This window comes from Silurus meridionalis, chromosome 2, assembly GCF_014805685.1.
Source record: "Silurus meridionalis isolate SWU-2019-XX chromosome 2, ASM1480568v1, whole genome shotgun sequence".
In the NCBI taxonomy this organism is placed as follows: Eukaryota; Metazoa; Chordata; class Actinopteri; order Siluriformes; family Siluridae; genus Silurus; species Silurus meridionalis.
This window is the reverse complement of record NC_060885.1, coordinates 32,601,016-32,619,031: the sequence shown is the minus strand read 5'-3', so window position 1 is coordinate 32,619,031 and position 18,016 is coordinate 32,601,016. Positions and strand designations below refer to the sequence as shown.

Below are 18,016 nucleotides of genomic sequence, written 5' to 3'. Positions count from 1 at the left end.
ACACACGCTCTGCATTTCTAAACATTTTCGAAAAAGGAAGACAAGAGGGGCGAGCAGATGATTATCTTACTTGAGTCTCTGGAACTCTGCGTAGGCATTGTCGTAGACTGGAGGGGAGGATAAAAGGCGGAAAGGAGACAAATTTTAAGCACAGTCCAAATGAGACACGGAAAAGAGAAAAACTATTTAACATCTGAAACCTCAAAGGGACAGCGAAGAGAAAGAAAAAAAATAGCTCATTATTTTAATAGCTATGTTTTGCTGCATTGCGATGTAGCACTGCTTTTTTTTTCTTTAATTAATTACTGTCTTTGCTCTACTGAGTGCAGGTGCTCCCGGGCAGCACATGCGACAGACTGAGGACTAAGTGCTGCCAAAGCCAGGATCTGCAACTTTGATATATTAAACCCAGTTTCTCACTGCTGGAATTACCCAATTAGAAAGCTGGTGTTTAGGGCTACGGTACTGGTCTTTTCTTTTAACTGAAAACCTGTACTGCTCTATGGTTTCTGGGATTTAAAGACCTGCCAGGTCCTATGGCAACACTACTCCCAAACACCATTCCACAAGGAGCTTGGAGTTCAGAGCTGGCCCATTTGTCATGCTCTTGAAGGCAAAGTTGTCATTTGAAAGCAAACTTGTTTAACTGCCACCATATTTCAACTATGAATAAACGTATTGAGTAGGATTCCAGACACAACATTAATGGAATAATGTTGTGTCTGGAATCCTACTTAAAACGTTTATTCATAGTCCATATAAAAATCGTACAAAATCTTTAATTATAAAGATTAAAGAAAAGGCAATCAGATGGCAGCTTTTCCTACCTTGCCCAGACAGTTCAAAAGTGCGAGTGTACGTCTTCTCTGTGTCTGTCATCACAAAGGAATATACTCCTTTATCCTTTTCAGTAGGTTCGACTATCTCCAGATTAGCCATAGCTGGCATACCACCAACACGCATCCTTTCAGATGAAGTGATTTTCTTCTCCCTGTTAAATATACAGTATAAATAAAAACCCACAAATATAAAAAGCGATGCGATGCATTTCTGGTGCTACTTTTACGATTACCTTCGTAGATAGTCATAATACAGTACATTATACACAGAGGAGAGTATTGCTTTTCCAATCATTTCCTGACTTATATTTTTATCTCATATATTCTATAGGAAGCAAAATCATTAGGTAACTGTAAGAAATGCCCTCGGTAGCCTCTCAGGTTGAAATAATAAGGAACAGTCATCGTAGTTTCAGAAGAATCGCACATAATTGTTCATAATGGTACAATGGCTGAGTTTACTAGATGTGCAAAGGAAGAAGCTTCACCTCGTTCTGGCATGTGCACAGTTTGCAACGAAGCATTGGGCAACTGTAAATCTGAACAATTTGACTTGCAACACAAAAATCTCCAAACCGTGTTTACGTGTGAGCGGGCATGCCTAATCTCATTTCAATGCCTATTTCCGACGCTCTATCCAGGAACTTCTTTTTTGTGCGAGGAAAGGGAGGGAAGAACGAGCGTACTTGTGCAACCAGTTGATCTTCATTTCCTCTGTGTAATATTTCATATGGCACTGCAGCATGATGCCCTCAGCAGTTGACTGGATCACCAACTCGGACGCGCTGGACCCTGTTCGAGTCAAAAAAGAAAGGAGACACATGACCTCAAACTCAACTCATACCGTGGGTTTTTTTTTTCTATCTATTACAGAATACATGAGCTCTGAGATGAGGTGCTCCGTGGGGTTTTAGGGGGGAAAGGAATTGGTGATTGGTTTGGGAAAAGGGGATTAGTTTTTAGATGTTGGAAGACATGCACAACTCTCACTAGGCTGAAATACGCCTAATGAGTGGCTCATGGTGAGTCGGCCAAAATGCTAGCCTACTAACTACCTAGTTAAAATACCGCACATGACGCACACACACAGACTGCAATACAAAAAATATGGAAGACACTAATGCACCGTCAGGCTGCGAGGGGAAGCTAAAAACATCCGACGATATATTTCTTACATAGATTTGTGCCAAAATAGACAAGTTAATACCCGTTTTTCTCTCCGCAGATTGATTTTTTGATTCCTTTTTTGTACTTGACATCGGGCCATGAAGGCATTTGATGCGTCTGAGCCAGAACATAATGCATTCGTACGCATTTTCGTCTAATTCTGACCCGAGACCATTGACAAAATTTTTGAGTGTCAATTACTATCACAGGACAATGAGAATGACTCACGGAAACCCAGGAACATTGAAATGTTTTTTTTTTCCTCCTTAAACTAAATAATGTTTTACCCTTTCATTTTGGACCAAAAAAAAAATTGGGTTGGAAACAGAGTGTCAATTAGGTATGCTTTAAATTCCAGCCATTGCGTACAGACTGAATGAATTTTCTTTTATAGACGTCCTCCTGTTAAGAGGGTTGACATTTAGTTGGACTAGAAAAGCTGCAAAAGTTTCGATTTAAATTCTATGCACTTTTATGCTGTTCATCATGAGCGAGCATCCGTCCTGAATCCAAACTAAAGATGTGAAATTATAAAAAGCTCAATATGTAGCTCTTGTGTTTAAATAACACCAGTTTTTGTATCTACTTAATAAATCTGACGTTCAAAAACATCCTGAATGCTGACTAGCGCAGACGTTCTGAAACGTGATATACGTACCAGCGATACGCGAGAGCTGGCTAATGATGTTGTCAAAGACTGCAGGTGAGAAAAAACAAGTCAAATTAATCTTTATGGGGTATTTTTTTTCGTTGAATAAATATTTGCTTTTAAATATGTTGTATGTTTTACCTTTCCCAGAAATATCAACATGAGACTCATCTTTTCCTCGGTCATCACTGATCGTTGCTTTGTACACACCCACATCCTTCTTGGAGAACTGTGGGAAGAAATTCACAACACAATGTTTGCTGAAACCGGCCACTCGAGTATGCTTTTCTTTGAGCTGCACAACCGAAACACTTCGCTTTTGTAGTGTTATATGGTCATTTCCCTGTACTGAGACTTCAGAATGAAGTGTTAGGGAGCGGTGGTTTAAACACACCCACTGCTGTGAACTACCAAAGTGTTCTGATTACTGCCAAAGCACAAGCCTCCTTTCAATGTCCAATTTTTTTTATTTTTTTTGGAAAGGAAGCAATTCTAATTAACTCTGGAACTGTGTCCTTCTTCTTGAAGTTATATAATTATGTAATTGACCACAGCATCTACAATCTCCTGTGCATCCCAATAAGGACATTTCTGTTTGACTACTCGTTAACTTGCTCACTTTGCATTTTGCTGTATTTTACAACATTATATATGGTAAGAACTTCTTTATCCTTGATGGCTGTCTGTGCAAGTAGGTGTATACTATATCCTAGTTGCTGGAGTCAAGCAAGTAATTTTCTAAATGTCATATCTTGGAGGTGAAGATGCTGGATGTGTGAAGATGCTGGATGTGGAGGTCCTGGACGTGGGCTGCGGTTGTGAGGCCGGTTGGATGTTCTGCCAAAATCTCTGAATAGCCTTTGGCTTATAGTAGAGAAATGAACATTCAATTCACAGGCAACAGCTCTGGTGGACATTCCTGCGGTCAGCAACCCCGTTCGTATGCTCCCTCAAAACTTGAGCCATCTGTGGCATCATGCTGTGTGATAAAACTGCACATTTTAGAGTGGCTTTTTATTGTGTCCAGCCTAAAGCACACCTGTGCAATAATCACGCTGTCTAATCAGCATCTTGATCTGCCACACCTGTGAGGTGGATGGATTCTCTCGGCAAAGGAGAAGTGCTCACTAACACAGATTTAGACAGATTTGTGAACGATATTTGAGAGAAACAGGCCTTTTGTGTACATAGAAAATGTCTTAGATATTCGAGTTTAGCTCAAGAAAAATGGGGCAAAAACAAAAGTGTTGCATTTATAATTTTGTTCAGTATATAAACAGTTCATGAAAAAGCTTTGTTTTGAACTGTTTTGCCCGACCTTTACTCACAATGTCCAGCTTTTTTTTTTAAGTCCATCTTGTAAATGTAAGTGTATCTGTGCGACCAAATCAATTTCTTCTCCTCTGTCAGCCATTGTGGGATAAAAATCCGCACGTATATATTTGAGCTTGTGTAGTTTGCTACAGATGTGGTGACTAGTGCGCTCTCTGACCATCCAATCACAGGAGGTAAAAATGCAAACGTGACTGGATGCCTGCTAGATGGCATTGGTGTCACCAAACTCGAAATTTGATTGGTTAAAGCAACAGTTTCAAGCAGCATGAACCGCAACACTGCAAGTCCTCGGTTTTTGACCCCGGCAACATGTGATGTGACGGCTGAAATCTGATTAATAGAAACTGCACTGTAAACAGACACTCCTTTTAGCAGTGCACCCATTAGAAACTTTATGAAATGAAGAGAATACACTATTGGGAAGAATTGAAACATAAGTCAGTGATTCTGAAGGCCTTGCTGGGCCCAGTCGACCACCACTGGAATACAGAAATCATTATTTGGAGCATTAAAGAGATACAGAAGCATATCTTAACTGAATATTCATTCTAATTTGCTTGCCTCAAAAATCTTGTTTTCATGTTCAATTTATTTTCTCCTGTTCTTCTTATTTCCTCCTGAGAGTAACAAAAACTTTTAATCATTCTATTACACAGAGCGTCTTAGTTATTACTATGAGCATCTGTAACGTCATTCCCATTAGCCGACATCAGAGCTCTGAACGCGATCTGCTGAGAAACATAAATCGACGTGTTCGTTATTATAAAAGCAAAAAAAAAAAAAAATGTGATTAGCGTCTGCAAACAATGGGAGCATAAAACTTATGAAGGACCCTAAAAGCCTTATCAATTCAGCAGGATTAAATGAATCATGCAATTATTCTATCCAGATCACAATGTACACCGTGTTGTGCACTGTACCGACACCTGTTACTGCTCTGTTATTGTAGCCGTCCCTCAAATATGTGTGGTTTTATTGCCTAAGTTCAATCACTGCATTTCTATTTTGTCTGAAGATCTCACCAGAGACAGGGGGAGTTTACAGGCTCCGGAGCTCAGGTCAGCGGGCACGTCAGGTATCACCTCCACGTCGTTCTTAAACCAGTGGAATGCAGACTCTTTCTTTAGATTAGCCACCTGGAGAGAGACGAGAACACACATCAAGCCGGTGTGCAGCGTCGAACGAGGCAGCCTGAAATATGGCCGTCCGGTGCGCCTGTGTACACCGAGCCACTGCAATGATATCTTTATGACCGAGCCAAATAAAGCCTGACATTGACATTAGTCATTCAGAGTGGCACTGACAAAATCGCAGGGTGTTTGTTCGATGTGAGTTGAGGCACAAATATGGCTTTACTTGCCTTACAGATGATGCTGACACTGGCATCCTCGCCAACCTGAACAGACAGGAACTGGCTGAAATGAGGTCCTAGCAAAAGAAAAAGGGAAATTTTTGGCAGCAATCACAGAAATAATAAAAAAATGAGCATTTTCAAATTGGAGGGATGATCAATTCATCCACCAGGCCTTTCAAAAATTAACATTTTGAGCTGTATTACATTCATATGAGTGGAATAACTCCCTCAACCCATGACTATAAAACATCCTGTAATTGAGAACTATAACTATAAAAAACTATAATTCAGATATAAATCTACATAATTTTTTTTTCTTTCTATTTGCACCAAATTTTCGTTACTATTTATGAGCTTTGAGCTTCTACTTCCCCGTTATTCGAAATGAACAGACTGGCGTTTGAAATACATACAAAATTCAGATACTTGGGTGAAATCTTTTATACTTGGAAACCGAACCTGCTAAATCTGTTCGGAAATACACTAAATGGCCAAACATTTGTAAGCGTAAAATTGGTATGCGCTTTTTGAACACCCCGTTCTAGATTTAGTCCACTTCCTCTTATAATAACCTCCACTCTTCTGGGAAGATGTTCCACTAGATTTTAGAGTGCACTTGTGGAGGTTTGTGGACCCTACATTCATCCCAGTAGGGTTCGATAGCTCTATAGAAGGAGATCTTCCACTCCAACCCATGTAAAGTATCTTCATGCACTTGCCATACTGGAACAAGTTTGGGTCTCCTAGTTCCTATACTCCTTGACGTCCTATACAATTGCGTGCCTCGAACATTGTGGTAACATTTAGAGAAAGAACCACATATGGCTCCGGTGTCTCGGTACTTTTGTCCATATAGAGAACCACAAGCAGGAGTGAATATTGATAGAGATGTTTTGCTGGAACACTAAACCGATACAAGAGTATATTCTGTAGTGTCATCACACCCACCCCTTTATAGGTATAGGTTATAGGTTTGGTACATAAAAAATAAATGATTGTGTATTAATAAACCACACAATAATTTTTATAGTGCTTCTCTGTGATTTATACCCTCTTTCACACGGATGTACTCCCTCCTCTGATATTCCGCCTCAGCCAGAGCTGCCTTGAAAGCTGGAGTGAAAAATGAAGCTAGGGTTAAGGGTCTGCAAAGCCAAATCATAATGGGTATATATATATATATATATATATATATATATATAGCAAGATCACAAAAGTGTAGGTGGCCTCACCATCTCCAATTAGCACTAAAGAGGACTGGCCTTTTCCTTTTCCATCCTGAATCTGCACGGTGAACGTCCCCTCATTGTCCTGGGTGAAGTGATCGAGCACCATCTCAATAATGCCCGTGGCTACGTCGTGTTTCATTTTAGTTTGCTGGAGCAAAAACAAGAATGAAAAGGAACAAAGAATGAAGTAAATTGTCCTCATTGGTGCTTCAGCTCGCTTTTTATTGGAAAATTTTCAATCTGATCAGATCTATTATTATGTTTTCTTGAAGGTGTTCAGGATGAGACTGCACATGGTGCAGTGCAAACTGGGGTCAACTTAATATTAAACCTGAAGCAGTTCTCACCAAGCGCTCGGAGATTTACACCAATGTCACGAGCTGTACGTGTCTCTTTGCGTGACGCACTCCGCTTACCTCGCAGTTGACAAGCTCCTTGTTATTGGCGAAAAATTTGTAGGTCACAGCAGAGGAGATGTTCTCAGCTTGCAGCCATAAGCGCACACGACCCCTCTCCAAAATTTTGTATGCCAGCTCGGTCTTCAGAGGAATAACTGAGGCGAAAACACAGTGTTGAATTTTACGCACTCTCATGCTTCATAAATATGACCTTGAAAATGGTACAGATACACAAACCCTCGGAGGCTCTGGTGGGAAAAACTTTGGTTAAGAAAACATTTGTTAAAGCTCATGAAATTATTCTCAGCGTCTCCTAACTCAGCTTCTCAGACGGTCATGAAATGAGTCAGCATAAAAATAGCAAGCCAGAAATAGTTACTCGGTTTACTTACTCGGATGGCGGATCTCGTGGCTGAGCGCCAGCATTTTCGTGAGCTCTGAAATAAAAACAAGAAATACATCAAATACCAATCAAATAACTTTGAGCACAGGGCAAGAAAAATCCTCATATGAAATGATGCATATGGTGCCCCATGGTGCAGAGGCTTTTGACAACCTGAGAATGAAAGCGATTTTGAGACATGATTCGGTTCTAGTGGAAAGGTGAACGATGGAAAAGGTCTTTAATCCAAAAATATGTTTTTTTTGGTGCATTTCACGACACATCATTGGCATAAATGCTGTTATTTCGAGAAGGGAATAAGAGATCGGCTGCATCGGGGTTACTGCCAGTGTTTCATCATGAAGATTCATTTTCATTTATACTGAGAATCGACTTCCCTAATACACACGAGTGTGTGCAATACATCTTCAACGAGCAGCAGTACACCGGATCCACCCACAGACTTGCTGAAACGAAGCAATTAAAGATTAAAAAAGGACAACATTTCTGCAAACTGCTGGTGTCCGTTGTAGCCTTGAATTCCTGGTCATGGCTGGCAGAAGTGAAACTCTATGTGGTCTTCTGCAGTTCTTTAACTTCCTGGTAGTTTGAAGCTCTGTGGTCATTCTCCTCTGACCTCTCATCAGCAAAGTGTTTCTGTCTGCAGAACAACTGCTTGCTGAACTTTTGTTATTTCACAGCATTCTGACTAAACTCCAGAGACTCGTGTGTAAATTTCAGGAGATCAGCAGTTTCAGAACTACTCAAACCACCCGGTCAAATTCAGCGAGATCCTATTTTTCTTATTCGGGTTTTTGATGTGAACAAAAACTTTTGATCCATATCGACATGATTGTAAGCATTTTGATGCTGCCAAAATGAAAATTCCATGAACGAGAAGACGTCAATATGATGCTATTAAAGATTTCAGTTTTATAAGCATTGTTGAAGTACAGTTTATTCTCTTCTGAATTAAGCTGAATAATCTTTTGCCTCTTGGCACATTTATGTTGTGCAGCAAAGCCAGAGATCCCCAATAACACCCCAATAACACAAATCACATAACTAAAGCACCAGGAAATGAAATGACTGCGGTTTGCAAGATCTTTGGCCACTGATGTGATCATTTGTGGCTGAATATCGAAACATTGAGACGTGTTAAGAATATCAGTAACCACATATCATTCTGATTGCTTCTCAACATGGTTTCAGAGATAATAATATATTAAAGTCATAATACAGGAGATCAGAATAATAAGAATAATAATAATAAAAAAACATGCATAATGCATCATACTTCCTCCATTATTAGTATCTCCCACCTTCTGATGAGATTTTATAACTGGCTGAAGCTCCATCGGTGTGGGTGACAGAAATGGAGTAAACGCCCACGTCTTCTTTGTCTGGGTTCTTGAACAACAGAGTCGAGCTTTGACAAGCACAGAGAAGCGAACGACACACTGGGTCAGCATACCAATGAGGCTTAAACATATACAAACTGTTTTAATACTACTCTGTGCTTTGATACGTAGACGTATGCGTCTGCTTACCAACTGTCTGTGGTTTTAACTGCAATTCCTTGGGAGAAATCGGTGATTTCTTCATAGGACTTCTTCCACACAAACTGGGATTTCTCTGAGATTTGACAGCTCTCGAAAGACAGATAAATATCCCCAGTCTCCTTGTTCACTCCGCACTTGATTTCCCGAGCACCTTTAAGAAAACACATATGAGAACCAGTGTACACACATAAATTCAGGACTGGGTGAGGAAGACGAGGGTAGACGTGTTCGATTTATGGCATGGATACAGTGGGATTATGGGGCACACTAGCCTCCAACTCATCTGTCCTGTATTGTATTGAGGTGTTCTATCCCCACACACACACACACACACACACACACACACACACACACACACACACACACACACAGTGTATCCACAGTGCACTCTGCTGGTGGAAGCTCATGCCTTTTCTTTGCTCGTCTATGAATGTTTTAAACCAATTCAAGATGAATCATCTCGTCTGCTTTTTTTTTTTTTCTTATCTGCAGCCGGGCAGACATCTGCCTCCCGCTCCGCTTCCCCCTCTCTTTTCTATTTCTCTCCCTTTCTTTAACATGACCTCTCACACTGCAAGCTGTTTACCTTGTTCCCGCTTCTTCAGCCTGATGCCTCGTGATACCGCTAAAATGGTTGGCAGTCTATTGGTAGTACTGGGTGTGTGGGATGCTTATATCTGTGTGTTCATGTGTGTGTGTGTTACCTGGAAGTGCCTTGGCACACACTGGGTCAGAGGACACTGAAGCTTTTCCAATGCCCTGGGCGTTCTCAGCACGCACACGGAAAACGTACGTTGATCCCATCTCCAAGTCATTCACCTAAGCATCACACATTAGGCTTTTTTTATTATTTAATATATATCGTGTATTTTCTGCAGTATATACGTTCTTATTTTTTATACGTCTGATAAAAATACATTTACTTTTAAATCACCGGAGATATTACCTTTAGGTAGCAGTGGTTCACAGCGCTGGCGTTAGTAGTGGTCCAGGTGTCAGTACCTGCCTTGCATTTGTCCACATAGTACCCAGTGATGGTGCTGGCACCGCTGTAAACAGGAGGCTTCCACTCCACAACCAGAGAGTCATCTCTGATCTCAGTGACGCTCAGGTCATAGACTGGACCTGCGCAGAAAGTTTCCTCTAATCTGAGTCCACTAATCCCGCGATAGACCCTAGATCTATTACAATCCGGTTTAGGATAAAAAAACGCTTACTACAGATTAATAGCTGAATAAATCTACATTTCCAATACATTATGAGTTCAATATATTATGAGGGATATAATGGATATTTTGAGAAGTGATCCACTCTACTATATTGTCAAAAGGTGTTATACAGTATGTACTTCTGATACCTGCAGTCAAATCCATATCACATCTCAGTCTTTTTCAGTGTTTTATATTGTTCCCTGGAGTCCTTATTTAATAAAATAATTAATTGAAAAAATCTAAATTCAATATGGAAGTTAGATTGGAGCTTAAATGTATCCTAAGCTGATACATATATAAAAATATAAATGTTGCTATTCAATTTCAATTAATTTTTACATGTATAGCACTTCTAACAATGGACATTTTCTCAAAGCAGCTTAAATAAAGTGGTTATAAAAGAATGTATAAGTTCTATAAGTTTGTGACTAATGAACGAGTCAGAAAAACTCCCTGAGATGGCATGAGAAAGAAACCTTAAGCGTAACCAGACACAAAAGGGTCTCCAATTAAAAGCAATGCTCTCCAGTTGTTACTGTATTACAGTGTCCTTTACAGCAATAATTAATACCTTATATTTGCATGGAATTAAGGTTTGATTTGAAACTAATTCCAATTAGTGCTAATCATTAATACTTAGTACATTTAGTGCCTTTTCACCTTATATTGGTGTTTGACATTTACCTTTGTCAAATATTATAGTTAAATAGTGAGTGTTAAGAGTGTGTTATATGGAGGACAAAAGCCTTTGCTTTCTTATAATCAGCATCATGTCAAAGTTTTCTGGTTTTATGATTGAACTTATTATATATAACTCCAAAATTTAATACTTTTATTATTCAACAAAAAAAGCAAATATTGAACACTAAAAATGAATCGTGTTGGATAAGAACATGTACAGATTTTAAAGATTTTTGACCAAACTATTACTTTGATGTCAATTCATAGGGAAAAAAAATATTAATGCAAAGGTGTTTTTTCTTGCATTAATATTTATAGCGTTTTGACAGATTCCCTTATCAAGAGCAACTTACATTTATCTTATTCATACAACTGAGCAGTTATGGCGTTGAGGGCTTTGCTTAGGGGCCCCAGGAATGGCAGCTTGATGTGGCTGGGATTTGAACTCATGACCTTCGGATCCAAAGTCCAATGTCCAAACCTCTAAGCTACCACCTCTGCCCCACATCTATTTATTTAAGACTTCAGGTAACAAATTAACACACAAATGTGTGTGTGTGTGTGTGTGTGTGTGTGTGTGGTGTGTGTGTGTGTGTGTGTGTGGTGTTTGCTACCTGGCTCAGGCATGTTCCACGCCTCACATTTGAATGGAGCAGATGGAGCAGATGCATCACCCAAGCCAACTACATTAGCACCATAAACTCTGAACTGATAAACTGCACCAGAAGTCAAGTTTGGAACCTGCAGACATTCAGAAAACCACACATCAGTCCAAAGTCTTCTTATCTCAAACTGTAACTGGGTGTAGAAGGTACATTTGTAGAAACCTTGTATAGTCTCTCCTTAATGGGTGGGACGTTGACCTCATGCCACACTTTTTTAGCTACATTGCATTTGTCGATGTAATAGGATTTGATGTCGGCACCCCCGCAGCGGACAGGACGCTTCCAGTTGAGTACCATGGACTGGCCATCACAGTGGAGGAGCGCGATGTCGTAGGGAATCGAGGGAAGCTCTGCACACAAGATGGATGACTCGTGCATTACGTGCCTATTACTCAATGTTTGCGGCAGCATGCTCCACTCTGGCTATCTCTGGCTTTTAATAAAGTCAATTCGTTGCCATTTATTGTCTGACGTGACTTATAACGCGGGAATGATTTATGGCGGATGCGATGCATTACGACTGGTGTTTGTTGCGAATTATGAATATGAGTCTGACCTGAAAGTGGTTGTTTAAATCAACATACAGAAAGTTTTCTATGCTGTGACACAAAGCAGCCTGCTGTCACAAAACTCCTGCAGTTTTAAAAACCACACTCTGATTTATGAAGCAATTTTATTTTCAACATTAGGCTGGATGCAGCGTATATGAATGTGGCCAAGAAAAATACACGATGTTCAGTATATTTGGTCTGAAATGAAAGTAATTCATAAGAACATTGTAAGTATATAACGTATATTCACTGTCTCGCTCATTTTCTTACTCTGTCCTGATTATTTTGCTTTTAAAATTTGTATTCGAAAGCTTCACATTAGTTTAGGACTAGAACTCAGATCAGGTCACAGTGTTCCACAGTGTTGATTATGTGTGAGATTAGATTAGCACCATCTTTGAATTCTCTTGAACTTTTATTGAATGGATATATGCTGTCAGGGTGCTATCTTTTACACCCGGCAGCCCCAGAAATCATGACTGAAATTATAATTCAATTCATTTCAATCAAATAAATGTTTATGTGTAGAGCACTTTTAACTGTAGACATTGTCTCAAAGCAGAGCTAAAGCGGTTATAAAGTTGTATAATACATATAAATTTGTTCCTTATAAGTGTAGGTTTATCACTAATTAGCAAGCCAGTGGCACCAGTGGTGAGGAAAAACTCGCTGAGATGGCATAAGGAAGAAACCTTGAGAGGAACCCGTCCTCATCCTCAACAACTAATGTCCATTCATTACAGTTCTATCATTGATGAGCTGTTCAGTGATAGTGTTTTAAAATGCAAAACTGTTCATCCAATCTGTGGTCCAGAGCCACTGATCAGATCAGTTCATACCACTGAGCAGTTGAGGGTTAAGGGCCATCCTCAAAATCCCCGCAGTGGCAGCTTAATGGTTTCTGGGATTTGATCTTACAACCTTCGATACATAAGTCCAACATCTTACCCATTGAGATAAAACTACTCCTTTTTTCAGCATTCAGTGGATGGTTATCAGCATGGAAATGTTACTGTTTTAAGATCATATTGGTGGAAAAACAGTCCAGGTAGAACAGCTAAATATGATTATGTACAAATTCAGCGTTAACACTTTACTATACACGCTTTATTCAACCCTGAATATAGCCCTTTGGTTTGGGGGTATTTATTTTCTGGTGCTTGCCACAATGCTTTCTTGTCCCTTTCTGTCTTTGTGTCAGTGGAATTGTAAAGTGGGTGCATTAATTCGACCCTTTTTTCATTAATTCTGCATGGACTCACCTCTGCTGCACTCTGTTATTAGTAGTTTGACAGGCTGATGTATACATAAAGTCAGAGCAGTATTTTAACCCCGGTTTTTTTTGTACTAGCAAAGAAGGAGAGTCTCCTAAGAAACTCGAAGGCGAATGCACTTTGTGTTCCAGCTCTATATTAAGTATCGGGCTCAGTCATTTGTTTTGTTTGAACATATACGTACTGAGAGCGGCTTTGACAGTCAGCGGTGCCGATTCCTGAGACTCCTCGCTGAGACCCAGCTCGTTAATGGCCTGCACGCGGAACACGTACGACTCACCGGTTTTAAGGCCGTGAACGACAAACCTGAAACACAAGCAGTGCTGTTTAGTTTTACATCCAAAGCACTTTTTTATTTTACAGTACACTTAAAACGTTTCAAGTATTTATTTGTAATTTCAATCAATAAATTGTAAAATGAGGAAGTAATATTTCAGATTAACAGCAACAGCAAATCAATACCTAAAGTCCATCACTGTAATGTTTCTACTTACCCTTTATATACATTATATATCTTGCTATAAGTAAGTTATTATCTTGCTAGTTTTGTTGGTAAGGTTTTTTTGGTGAAAAATGCAACATAGGCATCAGTGAGGAAACTCAAGGAGACATTTTTTCCTGCGGTTTTTTTTGTGAATTTTTCCTCTACTTTGAATTTCACTTAATTTTTTTTAATAAATTTAGGATCGTATACTTTATGTTTTAATCTGAGTGAAAAATATCATCATTTAGGAGGCATTCAATTGTATTTTCTATATTTTAACCATATATCTTATACATTGTACAGAAAGTATAATCGCATACATTCTCATACACACAAAAAAAAAAGTAAAAAAAAAAAAAATGGACTTCGAAATAGAGGACATACTCTGTCTTGTTGTGCGGCTTGTGGTTGGCAGAGACCCAGTTCTTTGATCCTTTAACACACAAGTCAATATAATAGCCGATGAGGTTATTAGGCTCCTTTGGAGGGGCCCACTGGATCAGAACAGATGTATCGGTTTCTCTTGTGGCCACAACCTGACCAGGAGCCGAAGGAACACCTGGAGAAAGAGAAAACCTCATTACGACGATCATCCTCTGCTAATTAAACTTCCAGATGACTTTCAGAGCGGTACATTTGTTACGGCTTGGAGCACCAACGGCAATTTAATTACTGCTTTCCTGATCTAGCCTTGAATCAACCTCCGATTTTGGCTCACACTTCAGGCAGTGGTAAAGCTGGGGGGGATTTTAGCGTCGATCCTAACGCTTATTTGTGGGTGATTGTAGTATTGAAGTATTCGCATTCACATAAAATGTGTTATTTAGTTTGTTTAGTCATTTTTACGGTTGATGTCATGAGAAACAGGATTAATAAAGAGCATAGAGATATCGAGCAGATTAAATACTGAAACAAATACTTATCCCTGGCTACAGCACTGAACATATCGAACCTAATATCAAAACATACGTCAAGAGGAAAACTACATTTATATTGGTGAATAAATAAAATGCTTTGAATCATTTGGTCTCACCACGCAGCTCTTGAGTCTTGATGGGCCCCGTGGGCTCGGAAGGCTTACTGATGCCGTACATGTTGGCCGAGAGCACGCGGAACAGGTACTCCTTCCCTTCGGCCAGGTTGAAGACGGCGTAGCGCGGCGAACGCACTGGCACTTGAGTGTTCACCCTCTGCCAGGAGTTACTGCCAACCAGAGTCTAAGACGTTAAAAAATACTCCATTACTTCACCCAGGCGTGTCAGCTGACAATCAAGAAACTCTTACAGTAATTCCTGTCTCTCGATTCACAGATTTAAACGGATGCTTAATTACAAACTGTCCATAAAGCGTTAACATCAGCAGTGAAAGTGATTGGATGGGGGAGTTTGTAGTGAGTCGAAAGTGAGATTAAGCCTGTGCCTGTGCCTGTGTTTTTTATCATTCTTTGCCAGCATCGGCATCCATTCAGAGATTAAACCAATCCATCAAAAAACAACTCCATTACTTTCCACAGCAATGCCAGCTAGTGGTGGAGTAGCATGCTAACACTAACCTGGACCTCTTTATACATTTAAGTAAAAAAAAAGACATGATGGAAAAAGTGATATGGACTTGATTTGGGATTTAATAGGTCACCCTTCTGACATCGTACCAACCTTCTCGATGTAGTACCACATGGGGGCTCTATCGTGGTACACTGGGGCCTTCCAGCTGAGCACAACATACGTTCGATCAGTCTCAGAAGCGCAGACATTGGATGGAGCTCCAGGAGCTGTTCCCTCAGCTACAGCCAAATCACATTAAACACAATTACCACATGCACCATACAGCGTGTTTCACGTTCAATGCTCTTCTCGCACACAAACACGTACACACAAACACGCCTTGGAGAAACATCTCAAAGACACCTCAAATGACAGGACCATTGAAATCTGCAGTTTTGGTGTAAACGCCACGCCGAACGCACACGCTCCTGACACCAGCTGATGTTTTAATTCCAGTTTGAAAAAAAGCACCACAGATGGTCAGACACTCCTTTCCTGATGGAATTCTCATCAAAAAGTAATCAGCACCTCCAGAATGCGAGCTAATTATGGCCTGTATAATTATTGTTTTCTTTCTTTTTTGCAATAACAGAAAAGATGAAATCATGAAAGGAAGAGGGAAACGACACAAAAAAGGGCACCAGGGTTTATTTGAACGTAAAAGAAATATCGGAAATATGTATTTCCTGACTGATTTTTAGGTCTAAACATTTAGATGTAGAACATATTAATTCTTTTATTATTATTACTTCATCTACTACTAAAATCCTTGTCTAAATAATATTAGAAATGATTCTTACTCTAAATAGTTTTTATTAGAATTAATAATTTACCACTAAATTAACTGTAATGACCAACTACTAATTAGGTAATAACTCAATTAACTGACTCAATTACTACTAAAAAGTTATTATCTTATCTAAATCAAACAGATGGAATGAAAAAATTATTATTATTCAGATGTGTGAAAATCACTTTATTAAGAACACCTGTACAGCTGCTCATTCAAGCAAGATTGGATAAAAAAAAGTCCATTGTTGAGTCCTGTTCTTGGCTTACAGGAGTGGATGCCATGCCAATGCCATCTTCTCCTGTTGTAGCCCATCTGCTCTAAGGAACCCATCATTCTGAGATGTTACTCTAGTTTGCAAAGTTTGGTTGTTTGAGGAACGAATCCTACCTATTACCTCAAACCTGCTATTCCCCCTAAACTCTCTTACCCACAAGGTGATTCGTTTTTCCTGCAGGATTCTCTATAAACTCTAGAAAATGTCGTGTGAATATACCATGTTCCCCTTCGGGAACCCCCAAAGCTTTACGGCGCAGCGTCTCGTTCCCCTCGGGGAACTAGAGTTACAGAGTTAGAGAGGATATCATCAGTTTACCAGCCCATCTGGCACTAACAACCATTTCTCATTAACTCAAGGTCTCCACTTGTATCTGCATGTTTCTATGTGTAATGCTAAAGCCGCTGATTAGATCATTTCAGAACCAGCGTACAGGTGTTCCTAATAAAGAGGTCATTGAGTGTAGAGAAATACTGTATATTAAAGAATGTTAAAATCCAGACTACCTTCAAGTTCATCGTGATACGTAACAACATCAAGTTTTCCCCCAAGTCTTGTAGCTGTTAAAACAAAAAAACAAGAATCAACTTAAAATCTGACACACAAAGCCGAATAACGTTACCAGTAATTTAGGAATTTGACAATGTTTTTACCCTGAAGTCTGGCAAACTCAGAAGGATCCACGGCAGCGACAGGTTCAGACATTCTGGAAGGTCTGCTGATGCCACGAGCGTTAACAGCACGCACACGGAAATAATAGGAGTGACTCTCGAACAGGCCGGACACGGGGTATTTACAGATCTTAATGGGAGACTCATTACACTGTACCCAGTCTTCGGTTCCGACCTCGCATCTGTCACGAAGTTCAAGCAGAGAGACGATAAAAACGGACATGAACTTATTTGTCTAAAAGCATCAATTATCTTTCCATACAATTAAAAAGACAGCGAAAATTACAGCCGATTATTTTACTCTAAGACAAATCGTGATTATTCATAATGGACCTGAATGCGTTCTTTTTTAATGTCTTGAACAAAAAAAAAAACAGGACGTTTTTACAACATTTCCAGACAAACAGAACTTTTGGAAAACTCTTTGAGCGTTAGTCTTCAGAGCTCTACGCCTGTTTGTTAGGTTTAATAACATTTTCAAAAGTTGACGACTCAAACAACGCTGTTCCTGAATGACTTATGATTGGTGCAGGGACTGACTGAACTCTCATATGACTGCTCAGAAGGTCTTATTTGAAGACCAGGCCTGCTTTCTATAACAACCTGAGCTTTAAACATCTATTGATAGAACGAAAATATTTTTTTACTGCTAAACTGTGATGCCATAAATGAATTTCAATCATATTCTGCTTTACGAGATTGAAGATATATTTCGGTGCCAAATAGTACCTGCTTGCACCATTCCAGAATTTTAAGGGTTACATCTGCATTTCTACTGCTTCTTAACCTTTTCCAAATTCTTTTTTTTCCCACTGATTTTTTATTATTGAATAATTCAAATGGCTAAACATTAGGAATCCCCTATCATCTGATTTAATTATATGTGTGTGTGAATGGAGGGATCTTTTTAATGCAGTTTTTGGAGTAATCAGACATGTCATTCTTCTCAGTCA

The 18,016-nt window shown here is 39.5% G+C and overlaps 1 protein-coding gene across 4 annotated transcripts in view; it reads right to left on the bottom strand.

The window, feature by feature from the left end:
- myom2b (myomesin 2b) overlaps positions 1-18,016 on the bottom strand; it is a 32,865-nt gene that overhangs the window by 4,640 nt on the left and 10,209 nt on the right. For all 4 annotated transcript variants that reach the window (XM_046838066.1, XM_046838057.1, XM_046838085.1 and 1 more), the window contains exons 11-33: positions 17,046-17,245; positions 16,899-16,952; positions 15,437-15,564; positions 14,815-14,998; positions 14,166-14,340; positions 13,482-13,603; positions 11,635-11,822; positions 11,422-11,548; positions 9,862-10,040; positions 9,620-9,734; positions 8,904-9,066; positions 8,676-8,782; positions 7,364-7,408; positions 6,990-7,126; positions 6,577-6,721; positions 6,395-6,457; positions 5,351-5,418; positions 5,013-5,126; positions 2,797-2,884; positions 2,665-2,703; positions 1,526-1,631; positions 828-991; positions 71-107 (exon numbers count right to left, since the gene is read on the bottom strand). In XM_046838066.1, coding sequence (XP_046694022.1) covers positions 71-107; positions 828-991; positions 1,526-1,631; positions 2,665-2,703; positions 2,797-2,884; positions 5,013-5,126; positions 5,351-5,418; positions 6,395-6,457; positions 6,577-6,721; positions 6,990-7,126; positions 7,364-7,408; positions 8,676-8,782; positions 8,904-9,066; positions 9,620-9,734; positions 9,862-10,040; positions 11,422-11,548; positions 11,635-11,822; positions 13,482-13,603; positions 14,166-14,340; positions 14,815-14,998; positions 15,437-15,564; positions 16,899-16,952; positions 17,046-17,245 — 2,748 coding nt within the window. The remainder of the gene's footprint in view (positions 1-70; positions 108-827; positions 992-1,525; positions 1,632-2,664; positions 2,704-2,796; positions 2,885-5,012; positions 5,127-5,350; positions 5,419-6,394; positions 6,458-6,576; positions 6,722-6,989; positions 7,127-7,363; positions 7,409-8,675; positions 8,783-8,903; positions 9,067-9,619; positions 9,735-9,861; positions 10,041-11,421; positions 11,549-11,634; positions 11,823-13,481; positions 13,604-14,165; positions 14,341-14,814; positions 14,999-15,436; positions 15,565-16,898; positions 16,953-17,045; positions 17,246-18,016) is intronic.